The 20,548-nt window shown below is 43.1% G+C and overlaps 1 protein-coding gene across 1 annotated transcript in view; it reads right to left on the bottom strand.

Moving 5' to 3' along the window:
• DCDC1 (doublecortin domain containing 1) overlaps positions 1-7,573 on the bottom strand; it is a gene marked incomplete at its 5' end in the record, with an annotated part of 647,338 nt that extends 639,765 nt beyond the window's left edge. The window contains one exon of the mRNA XM_082270964.1: positions 7,553-7,573. Coding sequence (XP_082127090.1) covers positions 7,553-7,573 — 21 coding nt within the window. The remainder of the gene's footprint in view (positions 1-7,552) is intronic.
• Positions 7,574-20,548: the final 12,975 nt, after the last annotated feature.

Genomic DNA, 20,548 nt, shown 5'->3' with positions numbered 1-20,548 from the left:
AAGCCTGCCACACACATATCCCTTCTACATGTTTTCTCCTGTAATTTGGGACTATTTTATTTGGTCTTCTTTATGTTTAGAAACTACTGTTTGAGCCACTAAAGTAACTACTAATGCACTAAAATGCTGACCTAAACATAAAAAAAATATTGGCAGCAAAATACTGGCTATGACATTGCAATTATTACCATGACCAAGAGTATTGGGCGCTTTTTTCTGTTTCTATTTTCGAGTGTTGCTGGAGCAGTGTGAGCTATATTTGGTTGGAGGGAGACCTAATTCCATGTCCTTATCTGTCCACCTGTGATTCAGTGGTCACTGTTATCTGGTGAGCAGCTTGTGTTACCTGCCTGGTGGTGTGGTGCATGATCTTTTCTAGCTGCCAACTTTGCTCAGCATCACGACTTTCTTCACTTGTCTGTTATCTGTTACGGAGCACAGAGGATAACTTTTTATGAAGAGTGTGGATTCTTTACTTACGGACATTTCCTCTCTATGCATATGTATTTGTATTATTTTACCTGTTTATTGATTTACAGGAGTTGTATGCATATTTATTTATTATGACCAGTGGTGGGCTGATAGCTTTTCCCTTATTTATTGTGTGATTTGCTGTCATCTTACCAGCGCTGCACTTCACTTAGTAGTACAGTAAAACCTTTGATTTAGAATAACTTGGTTTGAACGCGTTTTGCAAGACAAGAACATTTTTAAATAAGTTTTGACTTGATAAACAAGCGATATCGTGATATACAAGTAGCGTCATGTCACAACTCAGTATAAAAGAGAAGAGAGGTGGACAGCTTTACCCCGGATGCCTGCATACTTATGGCACTTTTCCACTGCAAGTACCGGCTCGGCTCTACTCGGCCCTGCTTTGCCCGGTTTGCTTTTCCACTGCTGGTACCGCATGGTACGGTGTTGGAACCATTTGGTACGGTACGGTTTGCTTTTCCACTAAAGTAGTACTAAAGTTAAGTGGGTGGGATAACAACGGGGTGGGTGGAATTCTCTGACCAATCAGTGACTAGTAGTGACTGCATGCAAAGGATTGTGGGATATGGTACCGGGTATGGTACCTCTTGGAACCCCAATCAAGGTGGTACTGTTTTTGAGAGCAGTACCGTTCGGTTCCATGTAGTGGAAAAGCACCGCCGTACCGTACCGAACCGTTCCTACACCATATCATGCGGTATCAGCAGTGGAAAAGCACAAAAGCGAGCCGAACCGTTCGGTTCCATGCAGTAGAAAAGCGCCTTTAGATGTTCCTCTTTTATACATCAACCATGTGAGTTGCTAAATGTTGAACCTTCATTAAATGTTACCATATTGCTACACTTAGAGGTGCCTCTCTTCTTTTCTTCTCTTTTATACACTTTAGGTCCTGCTGGATTTTACTTCTAATCCCCTTGTGGAGGCGCCATTTGTGGATGGACATTTTATGGTTTATCACATTGCTATAACTTTTTTATAAAGATTATAAACTGAAGGAATTATGAATGAATGGTGGTTCTGGAACAAACCATCTGAGTTTCCATTTTTCCTTATGGGGAAATTTGCTTTGATATAAGGGTGCTTTGGATTACAAGCATGTTTCCAGAACAAATTATGCTTGCAATCCAAGGTTCTACTGTATCTTATTTTGGAGTGTGTATCTTGACTCTTAGTGCTGGCAGCTGTTTCTATTCAATTGCAGTGTTCCCTTCTTCCATTCTAGTAATTCACTGATATCCTGAGATACTATCTCAAATGCAGCACAGCTAAAAAATTGTTTAAAAAAAACTTGGATTGCCCCCCATAAAACTACTGTTGGTAACTATGGCTAAAGTTCCAATGGCTATAGCTGATAAACAATCGTAGAGGTTAAGAGCGCTACTTCTGACTGAAGAATCCTACAACAATCTATATTTTATGCTGGCCATACATGGATCGAAAGTTGGCAAGTTCAGCAGGGACCAGCTGAATTCCAATCCTTGTATGGCCACTGTGGTTGATTGACTTCTGTTCAAACACCCTGTTGGAAAAAAGCTATAGACTGCAGCACTGATCTGTATATTCTGAAGGTGAGGAGGTGTCTCTGCTGTAAGAATATGATGAGATAGCGGGATAGATTCCCCCATCCACCTTGAATGGGTGAGGGAATTAGGTCAGTTTTTTCGTTCAACCCACAGGTTGAACAAAAAACTGACAGATCTACCACCAGCTTTAGTTAACTGGTTTATTCAATAACAATGTAAGCTATGTGGGACTTTAAGTGAGACACCAGCAGGTAATGCCCAGCGTCTCCATCCCTGTATCAGAAAAAAGTACATCAGACTGAGGGCTGGCTTGCTTCCATGCACCTCTTTTAACCGCTTGCCGACCGCCGCACGACTATTAACTGCGGCAGTCAGCCCCTCACAGGCAGAGCAACGTAGTACTACGTCGCTAGTCTGTGAGGGTCTAGGGAGCGAGCGTGCGCCCCGGAGGCGCGCTCCCGCTACCGCGCGCTCACGGTCCCCCCCGCGCGTGTGACCGGCGGACCCGATGTCCGCCGGTCACTCGGCGATCATCGGTGCAGAGGGAGAAAGGCAGGCGGCTAATGTAAACAAGCCGCTTGTCATTCTCCCCTGTGTATGAATGGTGATCATACGGTTCTACTATGTAGGACCGTTGATCACTGTTCATACACCTCAAGCCACAGCCAATCACAGTTAGAATCATGCCCCTAGGGACACACATAACACCTCCCTCTCAAAAAAGTTAACCCCTTCACTGCCAGTGTAATTTTACAGTAACAGTGCATATGTATAGCACTGATTACTGTAGAAATGTCACTGGTAACCCCAAAAGTGTAAAAAATGTCAGTCAAGGGTCCGATCTGTCCGCCGCAATGTTGCAGTACCGCAAAAAAAAATCGCAGATCGCCGCCATTACGCGTTAAAAAAAAAACAACAAAAATTACAAAAATCTTTCCCTTTGTTAGTAAACGTGATAACTTTTGCGCAAACCAATCAAAATACGCTTTTTGCTATTTTTTTTTTACCAAACATATGTAGCATAAAACAAATTGGCCGAAAATGTTAAAAAAATTTTGATTTTTAAATTTTTTTTGTGAAAATGTGAAAAATATTGTTATTTTTGCAAAATTGACGCTCTTTTTTTGTTTATAGCGCAAAAAATAAAAATCGCGCAGGTGATCAAATACCACCAAAAGAAAGCTCTGTTTGTGGGAAAAAAAGGACGTCAAATTCATTTAGGTACAGCGTCGCACGACCGCGCAATTGTCTGTTAAAGTCACGCAGTGCCGAATCGCAAAAAAAACCCTGGTCGGAATGGAGGTAAAATCTTCCGGGGCTTAAGTGGTTAATCCTTTCAACTTTCGGGTTTATTCAATAGGCCAAATTAAAGAGCAAAGGTGATGCACATATGGCAGCTAAGTATATCATTAAAAGCAACGGGACAATAGTAAACTCAAGTTGACTGTTAATATGGGCTTCTGAACCACCCACTTATTAACAGACGCGTCTTCTGAATAAGTGTGATATAGAAATATTAGTCATAGATCATACCTGTCTCTGAAGGCTTACTTTGCCAGCTGAATGTATGTACTGACCTGGGATTCCCCCTTCAAATTCTAAAAACAAAATCTCAGACCCAAAAGGTGACTTCCGCCCATTTACCAAAGAGACATTTTCACTACACTGTTTAATTAAGTTAAATAGGCTGCATTTCAACTACTTAACACATTTTAACCTACAAATCATCACCTTTTGCTCATTCAGATTATACATTGGAGTGTAATGCAATTAATGACCTGCAATGAATGTCCTTTTAGCTTAACGGGAACAGTCAGATCAGGAATTTTTACTGAAAAAATATATATTACACTAAAGGAAAACACTAAGGATATTCATCAAAATCCTTCCAGCTGCATCTGGAAGACAAATACTTACATGTACTAATAAATGCAAAGAATATTCAACATCTTTGCAAAATTCTGTTTCCTAATATGACCATTATTTAGGTAAACTAAAAATAATGTTTGAAAATAGATTTACGTAAGGCTTCATTCAAACCTGTAGTCTGACAAAAGAGGGTATAGTATATTTTCAGTAAATAGTTATTGCATATCTTTGCGGCTTTAAGACACTTGAACCCCAGGCCAATTCTGACATTTTTCTCATACATGTAAAAATCTGCTTTTTTATTATTACTTATTAATTACTTGGAACCCCCCAAAAGTATATATTTTTTGGAAAGCAGAGACCCTGGAGAATAAAATAGTGGTTGTTGCAAATTTTTTATGATGGAATTTGCACAGCAATTTTTAAAATGCAAATTTTTAGAAAAAAATACACTTTTTTAGTGCACACAAACAGAATATTATACACACTTTTTGGTAAATAGATACCGAACATGTCAGGGTTAAAAATTGTATATACGTGAGGAATAACAACAAACTAGGCCACATAAAAATCTCCATAGGTGACAGTTAAAAAGCCATTGACAGGTGACAGGTTGCCATTTTGGAGCTCTACACAGGAGGTCTGGGGCTAGAATTATTGCTCTTGCTCTAACATTCACGGCTATACCTCACATGGGTGGTGCAATCACAGTTTATGTATGCGTGCTGGATCGAACTATGAGTTTGCATTTGTGTGTGAGCACAGAGGCAAATCATTTTTTTTTTAATTTTATTATTTATTTTATTTAAAACTTTTATTTTATTTTTTTTACACACTGTTCCTTTTTTTTATCAACTTTATTGCTATCACAAGGAATGAACAACATCCCTTATGATAGCATGGTCCATAAATGGGCCTCTTTATGGAGAGATCTGAGGTCTATTAGATCTCAAATTGCCCCTCTGCCCTCAAAAGCATCTGATCAAACTTGAGATTAATTTGATCAGATGCTTTACAAGCTGGTAAACATCAAGCCGCAAACCAGAAGTGAGAAAATCCTCATACCGTCCATTTTCCTAAATCACAGGGGGGAAGTGGGTACAGAGTAATCTTCCTCCCATCTCCAGGGCCGCTGATAGGGGGGGGGACCACCAGCCCTCTTGTAGGGGGCCCCGAGCACACAGGGGGGCCCACACAGAGAGGGGGATTAGTGATGGACAACAAATACAGAAATCTTCCTCCAGCACCTGAATCTGATCTGTCCCTCTCCCTGCTATCAGCTTTTATCTGTTTAGAAAGAGACAGTCGTCCCTCACTAATCCCCCTCCCTTGTGTGGGCCAGTGTTCATTTCGTTGACTAAAACCGACTAAAACGTTTTCGTTGACTAAATTAACACAATTTTAGTCGACTAAAATACGACTAAAACTAAAACAATTCAGTTGACTAAAATACGACTAAAACTAAAATGGCATTTTAGTCAAAAGACTATAACTAAAACTAAATTGAAATTTGCTGCCAAAATTAACACTGGTGTAGTGCTGTGCTAGTGCATGCTCAAAGCTTAATACCATAAATAATAACATATTCGATTTTTCACTCCAGGACCAGCAGTAGTATATAATGAGTTTGGAAATTGTAGAGAAATGCTTAAATAATGCATTACAAATTACAATTGAACTACACCCATTCGATTATAGATGACTAAAATCAGTTTTAGTCGACTAAAATGTAGGACGTTTTAGTCTACTAAAATGTAAGATGTTTTCGCCGACTAAAATGTACTGGAGTTTTAGTCGACTAAATACGACTAAAACTAAAACACTTGCAGAAGACTAAAATGGGACTAAAACTAAAATGTCATTTTAGTCCTAAGACTAAATTGAAATTTTCTGCCAAAATTAACACTGGTGTGGGCCCCCCCTCCCAGCACTTATCTCTGCTCAGGAGTTTATTTGTAAATTGTATCTTTGTTTCTCTCTCCCTGTCTCTCTGATCACTGAGCTCCAACTGCCCAGCCTGAATATTTTTCTCATCTTCTTTTTTATTCAACATAGTTTTTTTTTTTAGATTTAGCAGGAATTATGCGAGTTATGTTATAATTGTGTCTGCTAATAGTGATTTTGTTGGAATTTTAGCTAAATATATCTTTAATATTTCTTGAGGGGGCCCTGCCAGGTAGTCTGTACGGGGCCCCGCGATTTCTAACAGTAGCCCTGCCCATCTCACTTCAAAAACAGCCCCAAACAGCGGCAGTACTTGCCCCCCCCCCCCCGATCGTACTGGAGTGCCTGTAAAAGGCAGCGGTGGGAGGGGGGTATAGCCACTGTAAAGCTACTCAGATCACTTCTACATGAAAGCCCATCATCGGCTGAAATTGTGACACCAGGATGATGCCTGTAGGGGCATTATCCCAATATAACCACCTCAACCCCAGGATGTACACTTATGTCCTGAGGGGTTGAAGTGGTTAAAGCTAAACTCCTGGCAGATATAAAAGATGTAAATTATTGCAGCTATGTATTCATTGATCCCCTTAAGCCTTACTTATACTTGTAGTATGGCGGAGTGGCAAAAACACACACCTGAGCCGCTGAGGATTGCTCTTCAGAGGGCAACAAGAGAGTAAATGAGCACCTAGTGCTATGTTTCCACCTGTGAAAAACATGCAAATGTTGCAATTTTTTCCCAACACATATGTTAAAATGTATATAAAATTACTTAAAAGCCCAAAACATTATGTATTTTATAAAACAGAGATTTCAGCTTGGTTCACACTGCCACGACCTGAAAGTCGCACGACTTACAGTGAGACTTTGCCAGGAGACTTGAGTACTACTTTGAGGGACAAGTCTGATAGAAGTCGCCTTGAAGTAGTGACGGAACCATTTCTAAAGTCGGAACGACTTCAGTGGTACTAATTAGGACAACTCTCATTGATTTCACATGTCACATTACTTAGGGTCTCACAAGTCGGATCCCAAGTCCCGGCAGTGTGGACCGAGCCTAAAAGATGGTAGGTGACAATGTTTATTTTGCATGACATTTGAGCAACTGTAAGTAAAAAATACACTCTGACTGACAAGGCCAACTCTTCTAAATGCCTTTTCTCCTAAAGACTCATTTTGCAAATGAGATTAGGTGGGCATTCAGTCATTCATTTCACGGGACAGAATATTAATTTATTCTGACCATTGAAATGAATAAACGCTCACGTGCTAAAAGCGCCAAATGCTTTTTTCTGCATGTAAACCGGTGGTTGTCAACCTATGAGCTAAAGGGGACCTCAAATCTGTCCCCTGACATCACCAAAGGGCCACATATTGTTTAAAGTGATTGTAAAGTCTCATTTTATTTTCTATTAAATAACAAACATGTTATTCTTACCTGCCCTGTGTAATGGTTTTGCACAGAGCAGCCCCTATAGCAAGCTGCTTGCTGTGGGGTTACTCAACAGGAGGGAGGGGCCAAAAGCTCCAGCCAGGGACCCGAGAAGAGGAGGATCCGGGCTGCCCTGTGCAAAACCAACTGCACAGAGGAGGTAAGTATGATATGTTTGTTGTTAACCCCCCCCACAAAACTAGACTTTACAATCACTTTAATACATTCCAAATCATTTAGGTAAAAATCCTTCCGGGTGCAGCTCCCCCCCAACCCCAATACTTACCTGAGCCCCATCTTGATCCATCGATGTGCACAGGAGCAGTGGCTATCATTGGTCTCTCTGTCCTCATTGGCTCACACAGCAGCGGGAATCACAGCCAGTGAGCAAATGAGGAGAGAGCAGGGGTGAGACACAATCTGTATGTAAATGGACACACAGAGCGTGTCTCAGGAGTAAGCCTGCTTGAGTGCCCCCCTAGCAAGAGGCTTCCTATTGGGGGCACTTGACAAGGGGAGGAGACAGAAACGTCGGCGGTAGACCCAAAAAGAAGAGGATTGAGGCTGCTCTGTTCAAAACCATTCCACAAAGCAGGTAAGTATAACATGTTTGTTATTTATTTATTTTTTTTAATTCTTTCCTTTAGGCTACATTCACACCTGAGCGTAGCGTTTTGCGTGCGATTTTTACCGCGATTTTACCGCGATTTTTGTGCAGGCGTTTTTAGATTGAATAGAGACCAATGGAAAACGCCTGTAATCTGCCCAAAAAGAAGCTCATGTACTTTTTTGAGCGTTGGGCGTTTTGCTCACAGCGTCAAAACGCTCAGATGTGAACAGGGGCCATTGAAATGAATAGGATTTGTCTTGTTGGGCATTTTGAGAGCTGATCCTAGAGCAGAAAAACTCCCCAAAAACGCCCCAAAACGCCTACATGTGAACGGAGCCTTGGAATTACTAAAAGCTTTATTAAACAGATAAATAAATAATTGAAAAAGAAAGCTAAGAGTAAAATTAGTCAGCTATTAGCTACCTTGCACATAGGGATGGATGTTCATCAATGGAGCCTACAGGCACATCTCCAGATATTTGCTACCTAGAATTCTGTGAGAAGTATTTACTATCCCCTGTGAGTAGGCACTGCTGTGTCACGCATTTCACAGAGCCTGCCTTCTGAACTACAGAGGTGCTGAGAGTAAGAATTTCAGGAGGAATACTACTTGCAGGCAGCAAAGTACCATGGGATATATAGTCCTTAGAATTTGAAAGTAAACAAAATAAAGGAGCAAAGAGGAAGCTGCACAGCATGCTGGGAATCCAAGAAGTTGAGGAAAGAGATGGCTAGCAGACAGGCAGAACTCACAACATAAAGAATTATTTTACAAGTATTTTCTATTATGTACAATGCTGGTGTTGGAAAATGAAAGTGTATGCTGTGACCATAGAACACATTTAATGACCGACATCCACTCTGTCAATCTCTGCTTGAAGGTTTTATTGGCTCAATTAATTAAATTTAATCCAGATCCCACTCTTGAAGTGGGAGGATTGGGGGCAACAGCTCGCTAAATTCTTATAGCATGTAAAAGTCTGCACATCCCATACACAGCCAATCATTTATATAGTATAGTTTTTGGCCCATAGCGCGGATTATAATTCTTTTCACACTTTATTGGTTCAATGTCCAAGGGAGAGAAGGATAGGGATAACAGAATACCCAAACTGTGTGAAAAATCCTTCCGCTCAAATAAAGTGACTTCAGCCCCTCTTACTGGCCAAGGGAGGGTTTTAAAGCGGAGTTCCACCCAAAAGTGGAACTTCCGCTTTAGGTGGTCCTAACCCCCTGATATGCCATATTTGGCATGTCATTTTTTGGGGGGGGGAGTGGGTACCTAGTTTTGACAGGTACGTGGCGCCCTGAGCGGAAGTTCTCCTCTCCCCCTCCCTCCCTGCAATCTTCTGGGACATGTCAAAGGTCCCAGAAGATTGCCGGCCAATCACGGCGTGTAGCGCAACTCGCGCATGCGCAGTGCATACCCGGCTGTGAAGCCGCAAACTGTCACAGCCGGGTGCCCACAGCAGTGATGCCGGCGCCGAGGGAGAGGATCGAGGCTTCGGGCGGCCGCATCGCTGGACCGTTGGACAGGTGAGTGAAATGGCTGGAACTCCGCTTTAAGCTGAGACCAGCAACTGACTGTGGAAATTTGTCTTTTCTAACCACCTTCCTATAATCCAAGCCCAAACTCCTTCCCTGGGCCCGGATTCTGAAGCTGATAGGGCCTCCCCAGGCAGCAGACCCAAGAGGCAAAAGACTGGATCCTTCTCACCTAGACTTCCTTCCCATGCAAAGCCTTGAGGGCAAAGACGCTTCTCAAGGTCCATGCACAACGGCTTAACATAACGTTGCTTATAGAGGAGTTTAGCATTTCGCCTGTAGAAGCAACTGATGATACCCTATGGGTCCATGCATATTAGGTAGTTTAGAGGCATCTTTTAAGCTCAGCATTTAAAGCAGTGTTCTCCAAACTGCTGCCAGGGGGCCAGATGTGGCCCTTGGCTCACCTTTATCTAGCCCTTGGAGCACTATTCCACCAACTGACACCATCGAAGGGGCACCATTCCTCCCACTGACATCATTGATGGGGCACTATTCTTCCCATTGATACCCACAATAGGACACTATTCCTTCTATTCAAGCCAATGATGTGGAATTGTTTATGCCCACTGATGCCAGGGGATTTTCTGCACCCACTGGTCACAGTCTGGCCCCCCTAAAGCCTAAAAGACAGCAATCTGGCCCTTTGCTTAGAAAGTTTGGAGATCCTTGATTTAGAGGGAAAAAAAGCCCTCCTGTTTTGCATTTTTGAAAGCAGTTTTCTGGCAGAAAAAAATATTAAATGCTCCAAAACACTGCTAAACGCTCCTAAATGCTAGTACAAACAATGCTCAAAAACACTCAAGAGCACTGGCGTTTTTTTAAGCTATTGTGCATGGACCCTAAGAGCCCATTCACATTGAGGTGACACGACTTTGGGGGGCGTCTTGTGAAGTTGCGTGCACCGCTGTGCACCGCGACTTCGGTGCGACTTGCAGAAACTTCATATAATGAATGTCTATGCAAGTCGCTCCGAGGTCACCCCAAAGTAGTACAGGACCCTTTTTCTAAGTCGGAGCGACTTGTGTCGCTCCTATTAGAACGGGTCCTGTACTACTCAATGGACCGCGACATACCGCGACTTGTCAGGCTGACAAGTCGCGCTAATGTGAATGGGCTCTTAAAAGGTTGCCTTCTTCTCTAACCCACATCAGTGGCAATAAACCTTCTAATGACCGAGTATGGTGAAATGAATATTCATACCCATAACAATGTTTGTTCTGTACGAGAACACTCCCCAGTATCAGACAAAAGCAAACAATGCCTTATACTTAGGGGGATACCCAACAAATGCAAAAAACTAATATCAATCAGCTCAGGATAACTACAGACTGGCTGCCTACTAACTTTAGACTAGTAGCACTCCAACTTTGGAAGACCTGCTGCTAGTAAATCCAGCTCTGCTGGTAGAGGAGTACATCTGACCCTGGCAAAGGTACCATTTGGCATCATGGTCTGCATGCAGCATCAATCCTCAAACAGAACCAGGCTAAAAAATATAAAGGCCAGCCTAAGCCAGATCTCACTCACTTTCCTTCAACTGACTGATATTATAAGGATTTTTTCACAGGCTAGTGCTACATGCTGTTCAACAGGAGATCCATAAGAAATTCCCAATGATGGCTCTATGGGTGACCGGATGTAAATGTACTCCATTTACAACAGGCTACCTCTGATCTATCATGTTTAGGTTGCAGTCCTTTTTTTTTTTTTTTTTAATAGACCTGGACAGACACAAGTTGGTTTACTGTACATCCATCTGCTCATTGAACTGCATGGAGCTTCAGAAGGCTCTTGTGAAAGAAGCCTTACAGGATCAGCGGCACTGAGGCTGTCAAACATAGGCACGTGCATAGGGTGTGCCACTGGCTCCATGGGACACAGGCAGCATGAGAACCTGATGTGGGCAGGAGAGGAGGTAATGGGTGCGGCATGAGGGCTCTTATAAGAACTGATCCTGTTGTGTGCCTCTACCTGCAGCAGCTGAAAGCTGGCTTCTCCTCCTCTCTCTCCCGTCAGTTTTCAGCTGATACGGGGAGAGACACACAACAGGATCAGTTCTTATAATTACCCTTCACGCACTGATCACCCTCCCAGTCCAGGATTCGAACCACCTACTGCCTGGGCCTTCTCTGTGTGCTCCCTGACACCCCCCCCCCTACCCTGGCAGCGCTACCAGCTTCCCTCCACTCCTCTCCTGCCGGCTGTTGCGGTAGAAATGAAGGAGAAATTGGTGCACTCTATATCCTGTGTACCTTTGACGTATGTTAATAAAGGATTAATCTTCCTAGCAACTGGTGGTGTGCGACCGATTTCTCCTTCATTTCTACTGTTGCAGCGTTGGCGATCCGGGGCCAGCACCCACAGCGCCACGATTGCTCACTTGAGCAGTGGTTGTCTTCTCATTTTGCCATCTGCTGCCGGAAGGATCTTCAGGATGGAGAGTGGGGGAAGGGGCCAGTAAGTATGTCATATTTACTGTACTGTGACATACTGAGAGCCTGATCCCCTCCATTCGGAGACTGGGCCACAGGGCAGTATTCCAACATGATAATGACCACAAACACACCTCCAAGATGACCACTGAGGGTAAAGATGATGAACTGGCCAAGCATTTCTCCAGACCTAAACCCTATTGAGCATCTGTGCGGCATCCTCAAACAGAAGGTGGAGGAGTGCAAGGTCTCTAACATCCACCAGCTCCATGATGTCATCATGGAAAAGTGAAGGAGGACTTCAGTGGCAATCTGTGAAGCTCTGGAGAAATCCATGCCCAAGAGGGTTAAAGCAGTGCTGGAAAATAATGGTGGCCAATGGTGGGGGAATTTTCACTTAGGGGTGTACTCACTTTTGTTGCCAGTGGTTTAGACATTAATGGCTGTGTGTTGAGTTATTTTGAGGGGACAGCACATTTACACTGTTATACAAGCTGTACACTCACTACTTTACATTGTAGCAAAGTGTCATTTCTTCAGTGTTGTCACATGAAAAGATATAATAAAATATTTACAAAAATGTGAGGGGTGTACTCACTTTTGTTAGAGACTGTATATATAGATATATATAGATATATACACATACACACATGCATGTGTGTTTGAGCTTTGGGGCGCATACCCTAATGTAATAGGCTGCATACACCTACTGTATGTTGTCTAACCTGGGGGCCTTGAAACAGTATCACTGAAGGGTCAGCCCAGTATTTACTGTCTAATAAACTTACCACAGCCATTCAAACACATATTTGGTTTTATTGGTCAGTATGGTTTTAGAATGTAGGCTGAAACGGAAGGAAACCTCTACGAACAGGAGGATAACATACACACTTGTTGCCAGCGGTTAAAAAATGTATGGCTGTGTGTTAAAGCGGAGTTCCACCCTAAAATTATACTTACCTCCATCTTCTCGCTCCGGGTCACCTGAAAAACAAATGGATAATCGCAATTTTTTTTTTACTTACCTCGTTTAGAAGAAAATATACTTACCTTACTTCCTCTTCCTCCCCTCGGCGTCCACGGCGATTCGTCACTTCCTGGCTTGCAATGATTCCTGGGAGCTGAACGTCATCGCTCCCAGGAATCAATGCGCCTGCACCGGCCCCGACGTCAGTTCCGGTGCAGGCGCCGTCATACCTTGCTAAACAGCTTCTGGGCATGCCCAGAAGCTGCGCAGGGATGACACTGCGGAACCGGAAGTGACGGCGGGGCCGGTGCAGTGCATCGTGGGACCGAAGAAGATGGAAGAGGACACAGAAGAGGATCGCGCTGGCTTCAAGCTGCCCACACCTAAGATGGCAGCGCTGAACAATACATTTTCAAGGTAAGTATTTCTTCTAAAAGGTAAGTGCAACCCGGGACAGATCAGAGGTTATCCATTGTGGAATGCACTAGCCCTGACTGTCCTGGGGGTATTTTTATTAAAAAAAACTTTCCCAGTGTGGAACTCCGCTTTAAGTTTGTGCACCTGGGGGTAACTGAACCCAAGATATCAGTGCTGCTGAAAAGAATGCTAATAACTAAAACGAATGTGCTGATTGTCACATACAGTAGATATGAGAACAATGATGAACAATGATTACTGCCGGCTAACAGGGGTTACATTGCACCTTGCTCTTTGCCTTAGCTAATAAAGCCTAATATGACACTTTCTGCCTTTCAGTTAAAACATACTTAATAAATGTTGAAGGAAAAACTGACTGCCTATAGAGTATCGTTACCTAGGAGGGTGAATTACCTATTTCATCCTGATTGATTCTGAGTGAGTTATACGTTTAATAATTGCTTTAGTCTCAGTGTTGCGATACAAGCTAGACGTGGTTGGCATTTAATAAAAATAACTTGCAGCTATATTATAATTGACTAAACTGATAGATGGGTGTAAATTAACTCTAAAACACGTCTTATAAAAACTCAAGCAATTTAGGAGCGGAGTCAATCAAAACTTTAAATGCACGGTTTTAAATAAAGGTTTAAGCGGAACTAAAGGCACTATACTTACCTCCTCTCTCATGGTTTGGGTCCCTCACCGGCACCATCATCTTCTCCTTGATGCCGATCTTTGGGCATCTCCATTGGCCAGTGTGGGATAATTTAACTCTTGTATATGTGCAGAAATCAAACATCCCGCCAGCACACAGGGATCGGGTCGGCAATGTAAGCTTAGGTGCACATGCACAAACCAGCAGGCAACTCAATAAACAAAAAAGAACTGAGGAGTTTGAGAGGAGATTACTATACTAACTATCCAATGTTAGTACACATTCTCCCGGCTGGGCTATTGGGGGGTGGCCCCTCCCCACCAGAACACACTGGTCAGCGCTCACAGCCATTGGCAGATGTTTTTTGGTCATGTCCCTTCGACAGAAGCTGGACATTTGTCGGGTTTCTGTCGGACAAGCTGCCATACACAATCCCAGTACTCTAATCCCAGTTGACGCCTTCTGAGGAGAAACGTGTCGGGCGGAGTCAGCCGTGACGTCAGCGCGCACTGTCCGTACGGCAGGTGGCCATGCCACCACGAGATTTCATGCTAGATTCAAGCAAACTTTCTGTAAGTGCGATTCTTTTTAATTAACACAGTTTTTAAAGGGTAATGCACTATTGGTCCTCCATTTTTTCCACCATCCCTATTTGTGAGCTGCGAGCTTTTAACTGTCCAGGGCCTACAGAGAAGGTGATATAAATCCACGCAGTTCAGCTGAAGGCTGTATACATGCCTTTTGATGGCTGAGGTCTGGTAAGCGGCCATTTATTTTTATGGCAAAGATAATGGTCTGTATTGCCCAGGTGGCACTCATATGCTTCCATATTTTCTGTGCTGAGAGCACAGCTCTGAGTCTCTGCTAATGTTGACTATGTGACCACTGCATAGCTCCCAACTGTCTCTGATTTCAAGGGACTGTCCCTTCATTTGGAATAAAGTCCCTCTGTCCCTCTTTCTTCCCCATTTTGGTCTTGAGTACGCAGTCACCTTGGTTACGCCCAACGCCACGCTGAAGTCTCCGGCCTGCTGAGGTACAGAGTGATCGCATATTAGAAAGCAGCGTAGGACTAACGGCAATTAATATTTTGTTTCAACGCCTGATGTTATCTGCAATATTGTGAGTAGCATTCTGATGGGAACGGGGTACTTTTATTGTGTGATCTTTTAATAAATTGTATGGAATTACGCTATGAGTCCCCGCTCTTGTGCTTTTACTTTCATGGTTTTGCTGGCATGAGTGAGTTTCATTTGGAGACACAGATCCATTGGAGATAAGTTGCAGCTGTGCCCTTTCGCTTTGGTGGAATATTCACTTTGCTCATACAGGCGCATACTGATCAGCTTTTTGGTGAGTGTCCATTCTGACGGGGGTGAGACTGCTTGATGGTGGAGGCGCACTGGTGTATGGAAGAATCCTATATTTCCACTATATAGTCTAAGGACTTTGCACTTTTGTTGGACTCCAATGTGCATGAAAATTTAGCTGTTGTGAATTGGACTTCTTGTTCATTTCATTCATTTTTTGCATGCTGCACTTATTCTGTGATCACCATTTATTTATTTATAACGCATTTTTATATGTCATGGATGTATCTACGTTTATGATGTATTAGTGCTGCTAGTGTCACTGCATTCTTCATCAAATTGAATCGGTTACACCCATTATACATATTTGTTATTTATAGCAGCAGCTGTTTTGGCATTCATTGCCATACATTTGCAATTTTTTTAAATATATAGCGCTGGGTGAGTGGGGAATTTTATACATACACATTTTTTCCTACTCCTGGTTTTTATGGTCTGATATATAGTTGCACTATTTATCATTCAAAAAGTGTTTCCCAGTGCTAAACCTTTCATCCGATTTCTAAACTGCTGCATTTGTAAATTCCCAAAGCCAATATAAAGGAAAAGTAGTGGTTAAAAAAAAGCACTTGTGGGTTTACCCAGTGCTGTAACTTGGCCTAGGCCAACAAGGCCCAGGCTTAGGGCGGCACTTTGCAGGGGGGCAGCAAAAAAGCTGCACCCTGCACAAAAGAAAAAAAAATCAGCCTCCTCCCTGTTCCCGCACGAAAAGGGTCTCTGCTGGCTTGCGTTACACTTTTAATAAAGTGCCAGTCTTATGGGGTGAATTGGGCCAGAGGGCAGAGTCCAGGAGGCAAATCAGTCTAGCACCCCCATAAAGTGGTCAACGATGAAGCTGCACTGATTGGCAGTAAGGAGGCGGCACTGATAAGGCTGCACAGATGGGCACTAATGAGGCTGAACGTATGGGAACTGATGAGGCTACGCTGATGGGCACTGATAGACTTGTGGTCTGTGGTTCACAGGTGACAGGGCAGGTCGTAAACAGTAAAGGGCGTGGCCTTTACAGGAAGGGGTGGGTCATATGTAAATTAGGGGGTGCACAAGTTTAGTCAGGCCTAGGGCAGCACAAAACCTAAATACACCACTGGGTTTTGTATAATTCTCCTTTAAGGGGGCGTGTCCTATGCCTACATACTCTCGCTAATAGGTGTCCCTCGATCCCAGCTCAAAAAGTTAGGAGGTATGCCACTGTGCTAACTATTCACATGGTTCACGTGATTGGCCTATCCTCCTTGCGCCCACCCACCCCTATATAAAGACCCTGTTAACCACTTAAGGACCGGGCCTATTTCTGACACTTGTTTACAAGTTAAAATCATTTTTTTTTTTGCTAGAAAACTACTTAGATTCTCCAAACATAATATATATATATATATATATATATATATATATATATATATATATGTATATATACTGTATATATTTTTTTTTTTTGCAGAGACCCTAGAGAATAAAATGGAGATTGTTGCACCGTATTTGTGCAGTGGTCTTCCAAATGCATTTTTTTGGGAAAAAATTAACTTTTTTTAATTAAAAAATAAGAAACCAGTATAGTTAGCCCAATTTTTTTCTACAATGTGAAAGATATTGTTACATCGAGTAAATAGATACCCAACATGTCATGCTTCAAAATTGCGCACACTTGTGGAATAGCGACAAACATTGGTACTTAAAAATCCCCATAGGCGACATTTTAAACATTTCTGCAGGTTACCAGCTTAGAGCTACAGAGGAGGTCTAGGGCTCATTTTATTGCTATCGCTCTAATTAACGCGGCGATACCTCATATGTGTGGTTTGAACACCGTTTACATATGTGGGCAGGACTTGTGTATGCGTTCGTTTCTGCGCATAAGCTAATGGGGACAGGGTGCTTCAATTTTTTTTTTCCTAATTATTTTATCTATTATTTTTTTATTTTTACACAGTTTTTTTAAAAAAAATAATAATTAGAACACCTGGCAGACTTTTATTGCTGTCTGTGCCCCAGTTAAGGAGATTCATACTCTCTATTTGTCCTGCAGTGAAAGAAAATCACCAGAACAGGAGTAAAGGGGAAATCTTCCAATGGGGACACTAATTCTGGTGACAACTAGAGATTTCCTTCACTTTGCAGGGATTTCCTCTCACTTCCTGTTCTGGCTATGGGACAGGAAGTAAAGGAATTTTTTTCCAATTGGACACAGATGGCAAAAAAAAAACAAAAAACAAAAAAAAAAACGGTTATAACCCTCCCTTACTCTATCCATAATGAAAAAAAAAAAATGTGTCTTCAGTTCTACTTTAAAATCTAAAATATACCCCCACCGGCCATTTTATTAGGTACATCTGTTCAATTGCTTGGTAACACAAATTGCTAATCAGCCAATCACATGGCAGCAACTGAATGCATTTAGGCATCTAGATGTGGTGAAGACGACTTGCTGAAGTTCAAACTGAGTATCACAATGGGGAAGAAAGGAGATTTACAGTAAGTGACTTTGAACGTGACATGGTTGTTGGTGCCAGACGGGCTGGTCTGAGTATTTCAAAAACTGCTGATCTACTGGGATTTTCAGGCACAACCATCTCTCGGGTTTACAGAGAATGGTCAGAAAAAGAGAAAATATCCAGTGAGCGGCAGTTGTGAGGAAGAAAATGCCTTGTTGATGTCAGAGGATGGCCAGACTGGTTGGAGATGATAGAAAAGCAGCAGTAACTCAAATACCCACTTAGGTATGCAAAATACCATCTCTGAATGCACAACACATCGAACCTTTAAGAAGATGGGCTACAGCAGCAGAAGACCACACCGGATGCCATTCCTGTCAGCTAGGAACAGGAAACTGAGGCTACAATTGGCACAGGCTCACGACAATTGGACAATAGAAGATTGGAGAAACGTTGCCTGGTCTGGATTTTAGCTGCAACATTCAGACGGTAGAGTCAGAATTTGGTGTAAACAACATGAATGCATGGATCCATCCTGCCTTGTATCAACGGTTCAGGCTGGTGGTGGTGTAATGGTGTGGGGGATGTTTTCTGGGCATACCTTGGACCCCTTGGTACCAATTGAGTATCGTTTATATGCCACAGCCTACCTGAATATTGTTGCTGACCATGTCCATCCCTTTATGACTACAGTGTCCCCATCTTCTGATGGCTCCTTCCAGCAGGATAATGCACCATGTCACAAAGCTCAAATCATCTCCAACTGGTTTCTTGAACATGACAATTAGGTCACTGTACTTCAAAGGCCTCCACAGTCACCAGATCTCAATCCATTAGAGCACCTTTGGGATGTGGTGGAACGGGAGAGTCACATCATGGATGTGCAGCCGACAAATCTGCAGCAACTGCATAATGCTATCATGTCACTATGGACCAAAATCTCAGGAATTTTTCCTCCATCTTGTTGAATTGATTCAACAAAGAATTAAGGCAGTTCTGAAGGTAAAAGGTGGTGTAAAGCAAGGTGTACCTAATAAAGTGTCCGGTGAGTGTATGTACGCAGTATAAATGCATGTGTAATTATATCAGTCATACTAAAATTAGTATTAACCACTTAAGCCCCGGAAGATTTTTACCCCCTTCCTGACCAGGGCCTATTTTGCGATTTGGCACTGCGTGACTTTAACGGACCATTGCGCGGTCCTGCGGCGCTGTACCTAAACGAATTTGATGTCCTTTTTTTCCCCACAAACAGAGCTTTCTTTTGGTGGTATTTGATCACCTGTGCGATTTTTTGATCATGCACTATAAACAAAAAAAGAGCGTCAATTTTGCAAAAATAACAATATTTTCACATTTTTTTATATGAAATTCCCCCCCAAAAAAAATGTAAAAATCAAAATTTTTTAACATTTTTGGCCAATTTTTTATCTGCTACCTATGTTTGGTAAAAAAATCGCAAAAAGCGTATTTTGATTGGTTTGCGCAAAAGTTATCGCGTTTACTAAGAAAGGGAAAGATTTTTGTCATTTTTGTTGTTTTTTTTTAACGAGTAATGGCGGCGATCTGCGATTTATTTTTGCGACACTGTGACATTGCGGCGGACAGATCGGACCCTTGACTGACATTTTTGACACTTTTGGGGTTACCAGTGACATTACTGCAGTAATCAGTGCTATACATATGCACTGTTACTATAAAAATGACATGGGCAGTGAAGGGGTTAACTTTATTTGAGAAGGAGGGGTTAAGTGTGTCCCTAGGGGCGTGCTTCTAACTGTGATTGGCTGTGGCTTGAGGTGTAAGAACAGAGATTAATGGTCCTACATAGCAGAACTGTATGATCTCCATTCTTACACAGGGAAGAATGACAGGCGGCTTTGTTTACATTAGCCTCCTGCCTTTCTCCTGGTGTAACGGACAATCGCGAGTGTCCGCCAGGCACACGCGCGGTGGGGGTCCGTGAGCGAGCGGGAGCGCGCCTCCGGGGGCGCGCGCTTGCTGCCTAGAGCCTCACAGGCTAACGACGTAGACCTACGTCGCTTTGCCTGTGAGGGGCTGACCGCCGCAGTAAATAGTCGTGCAGGGGTCGGCAAGTGGTTAAAGCGAAGTTCGGCTCCCCCTCCAAAAATTAAACACTTTCTGTAGCTGCTGACTTTTAATATTAGGACACTTACCTGTCCTGGAGTTCAGCTATGTCGTCACCGCAGCCAATGTTTCCATTGGCTGTCAGGTGCTCCCGTCGCCATTGCCGGTCAGGGAACCCAGCAGTGAAGCCTTGTGGCTTCACGGATGGGTCCCTACTGCGCATGCGCGAACCACGCTGCGCACTCAGATTGGCTCGGCGGCGGAGGGTAGTAGGAGGGGACCTCACTTTGCCGCGGCGCCGTATCCTGGAAGTGGGGAAGGGTACATGTCAAAAACAGGTACCTGTTCCCCCCTCCCCCCTAAAAGGTGCCAAATGTGGCACCGGGGGGAGGAAGCAAATGAGCGGAAGATCCACACGCTCATTGTGCTCAGAGTGCAACACATTCTGTCTAGAGAGTGTTTCACACTGGTCCAATAGGGAGGCATATTGGAAAGTGGGAGGAAACCTGTTGAATGGATGCATAGGCTGATTGGTAGAGGGCAGGCTGTCTCGGTGCATTCTGGGATACTGTATAAAAGCACATGTGCTGCCAGGTCTTTGGTTGGAGAGCAGAGTCCCGGAGGAAGGGAACGGAACTGACCACACTGGTGTGAACTATGCCATTGAAAACCATAGAACCTACTTTCCATGCATTTTTGATGCAGAAAAAAAATGCACTGGACTGCATGTGGTATAAACTGGCCTGAAATAAAGATATTT

The sequence above is a fragment of the Pelophylax lessonae genome, assembly GCF_965119305.1.
Source record: "Pelophylax lessonae genome assembly, chromosome: 10".
Lineage (NCBI taxonomy): Eukaryota > Metazoa > Chordata > Amphibia > Anura > Ranidae > Pelophylax > Pelophylax lessonae.
The sequence above is the reverse complement of the archived record's forward strand: the minus strand, read 5'-3'. Positions and strand labels throughout refer to the sequence as shown.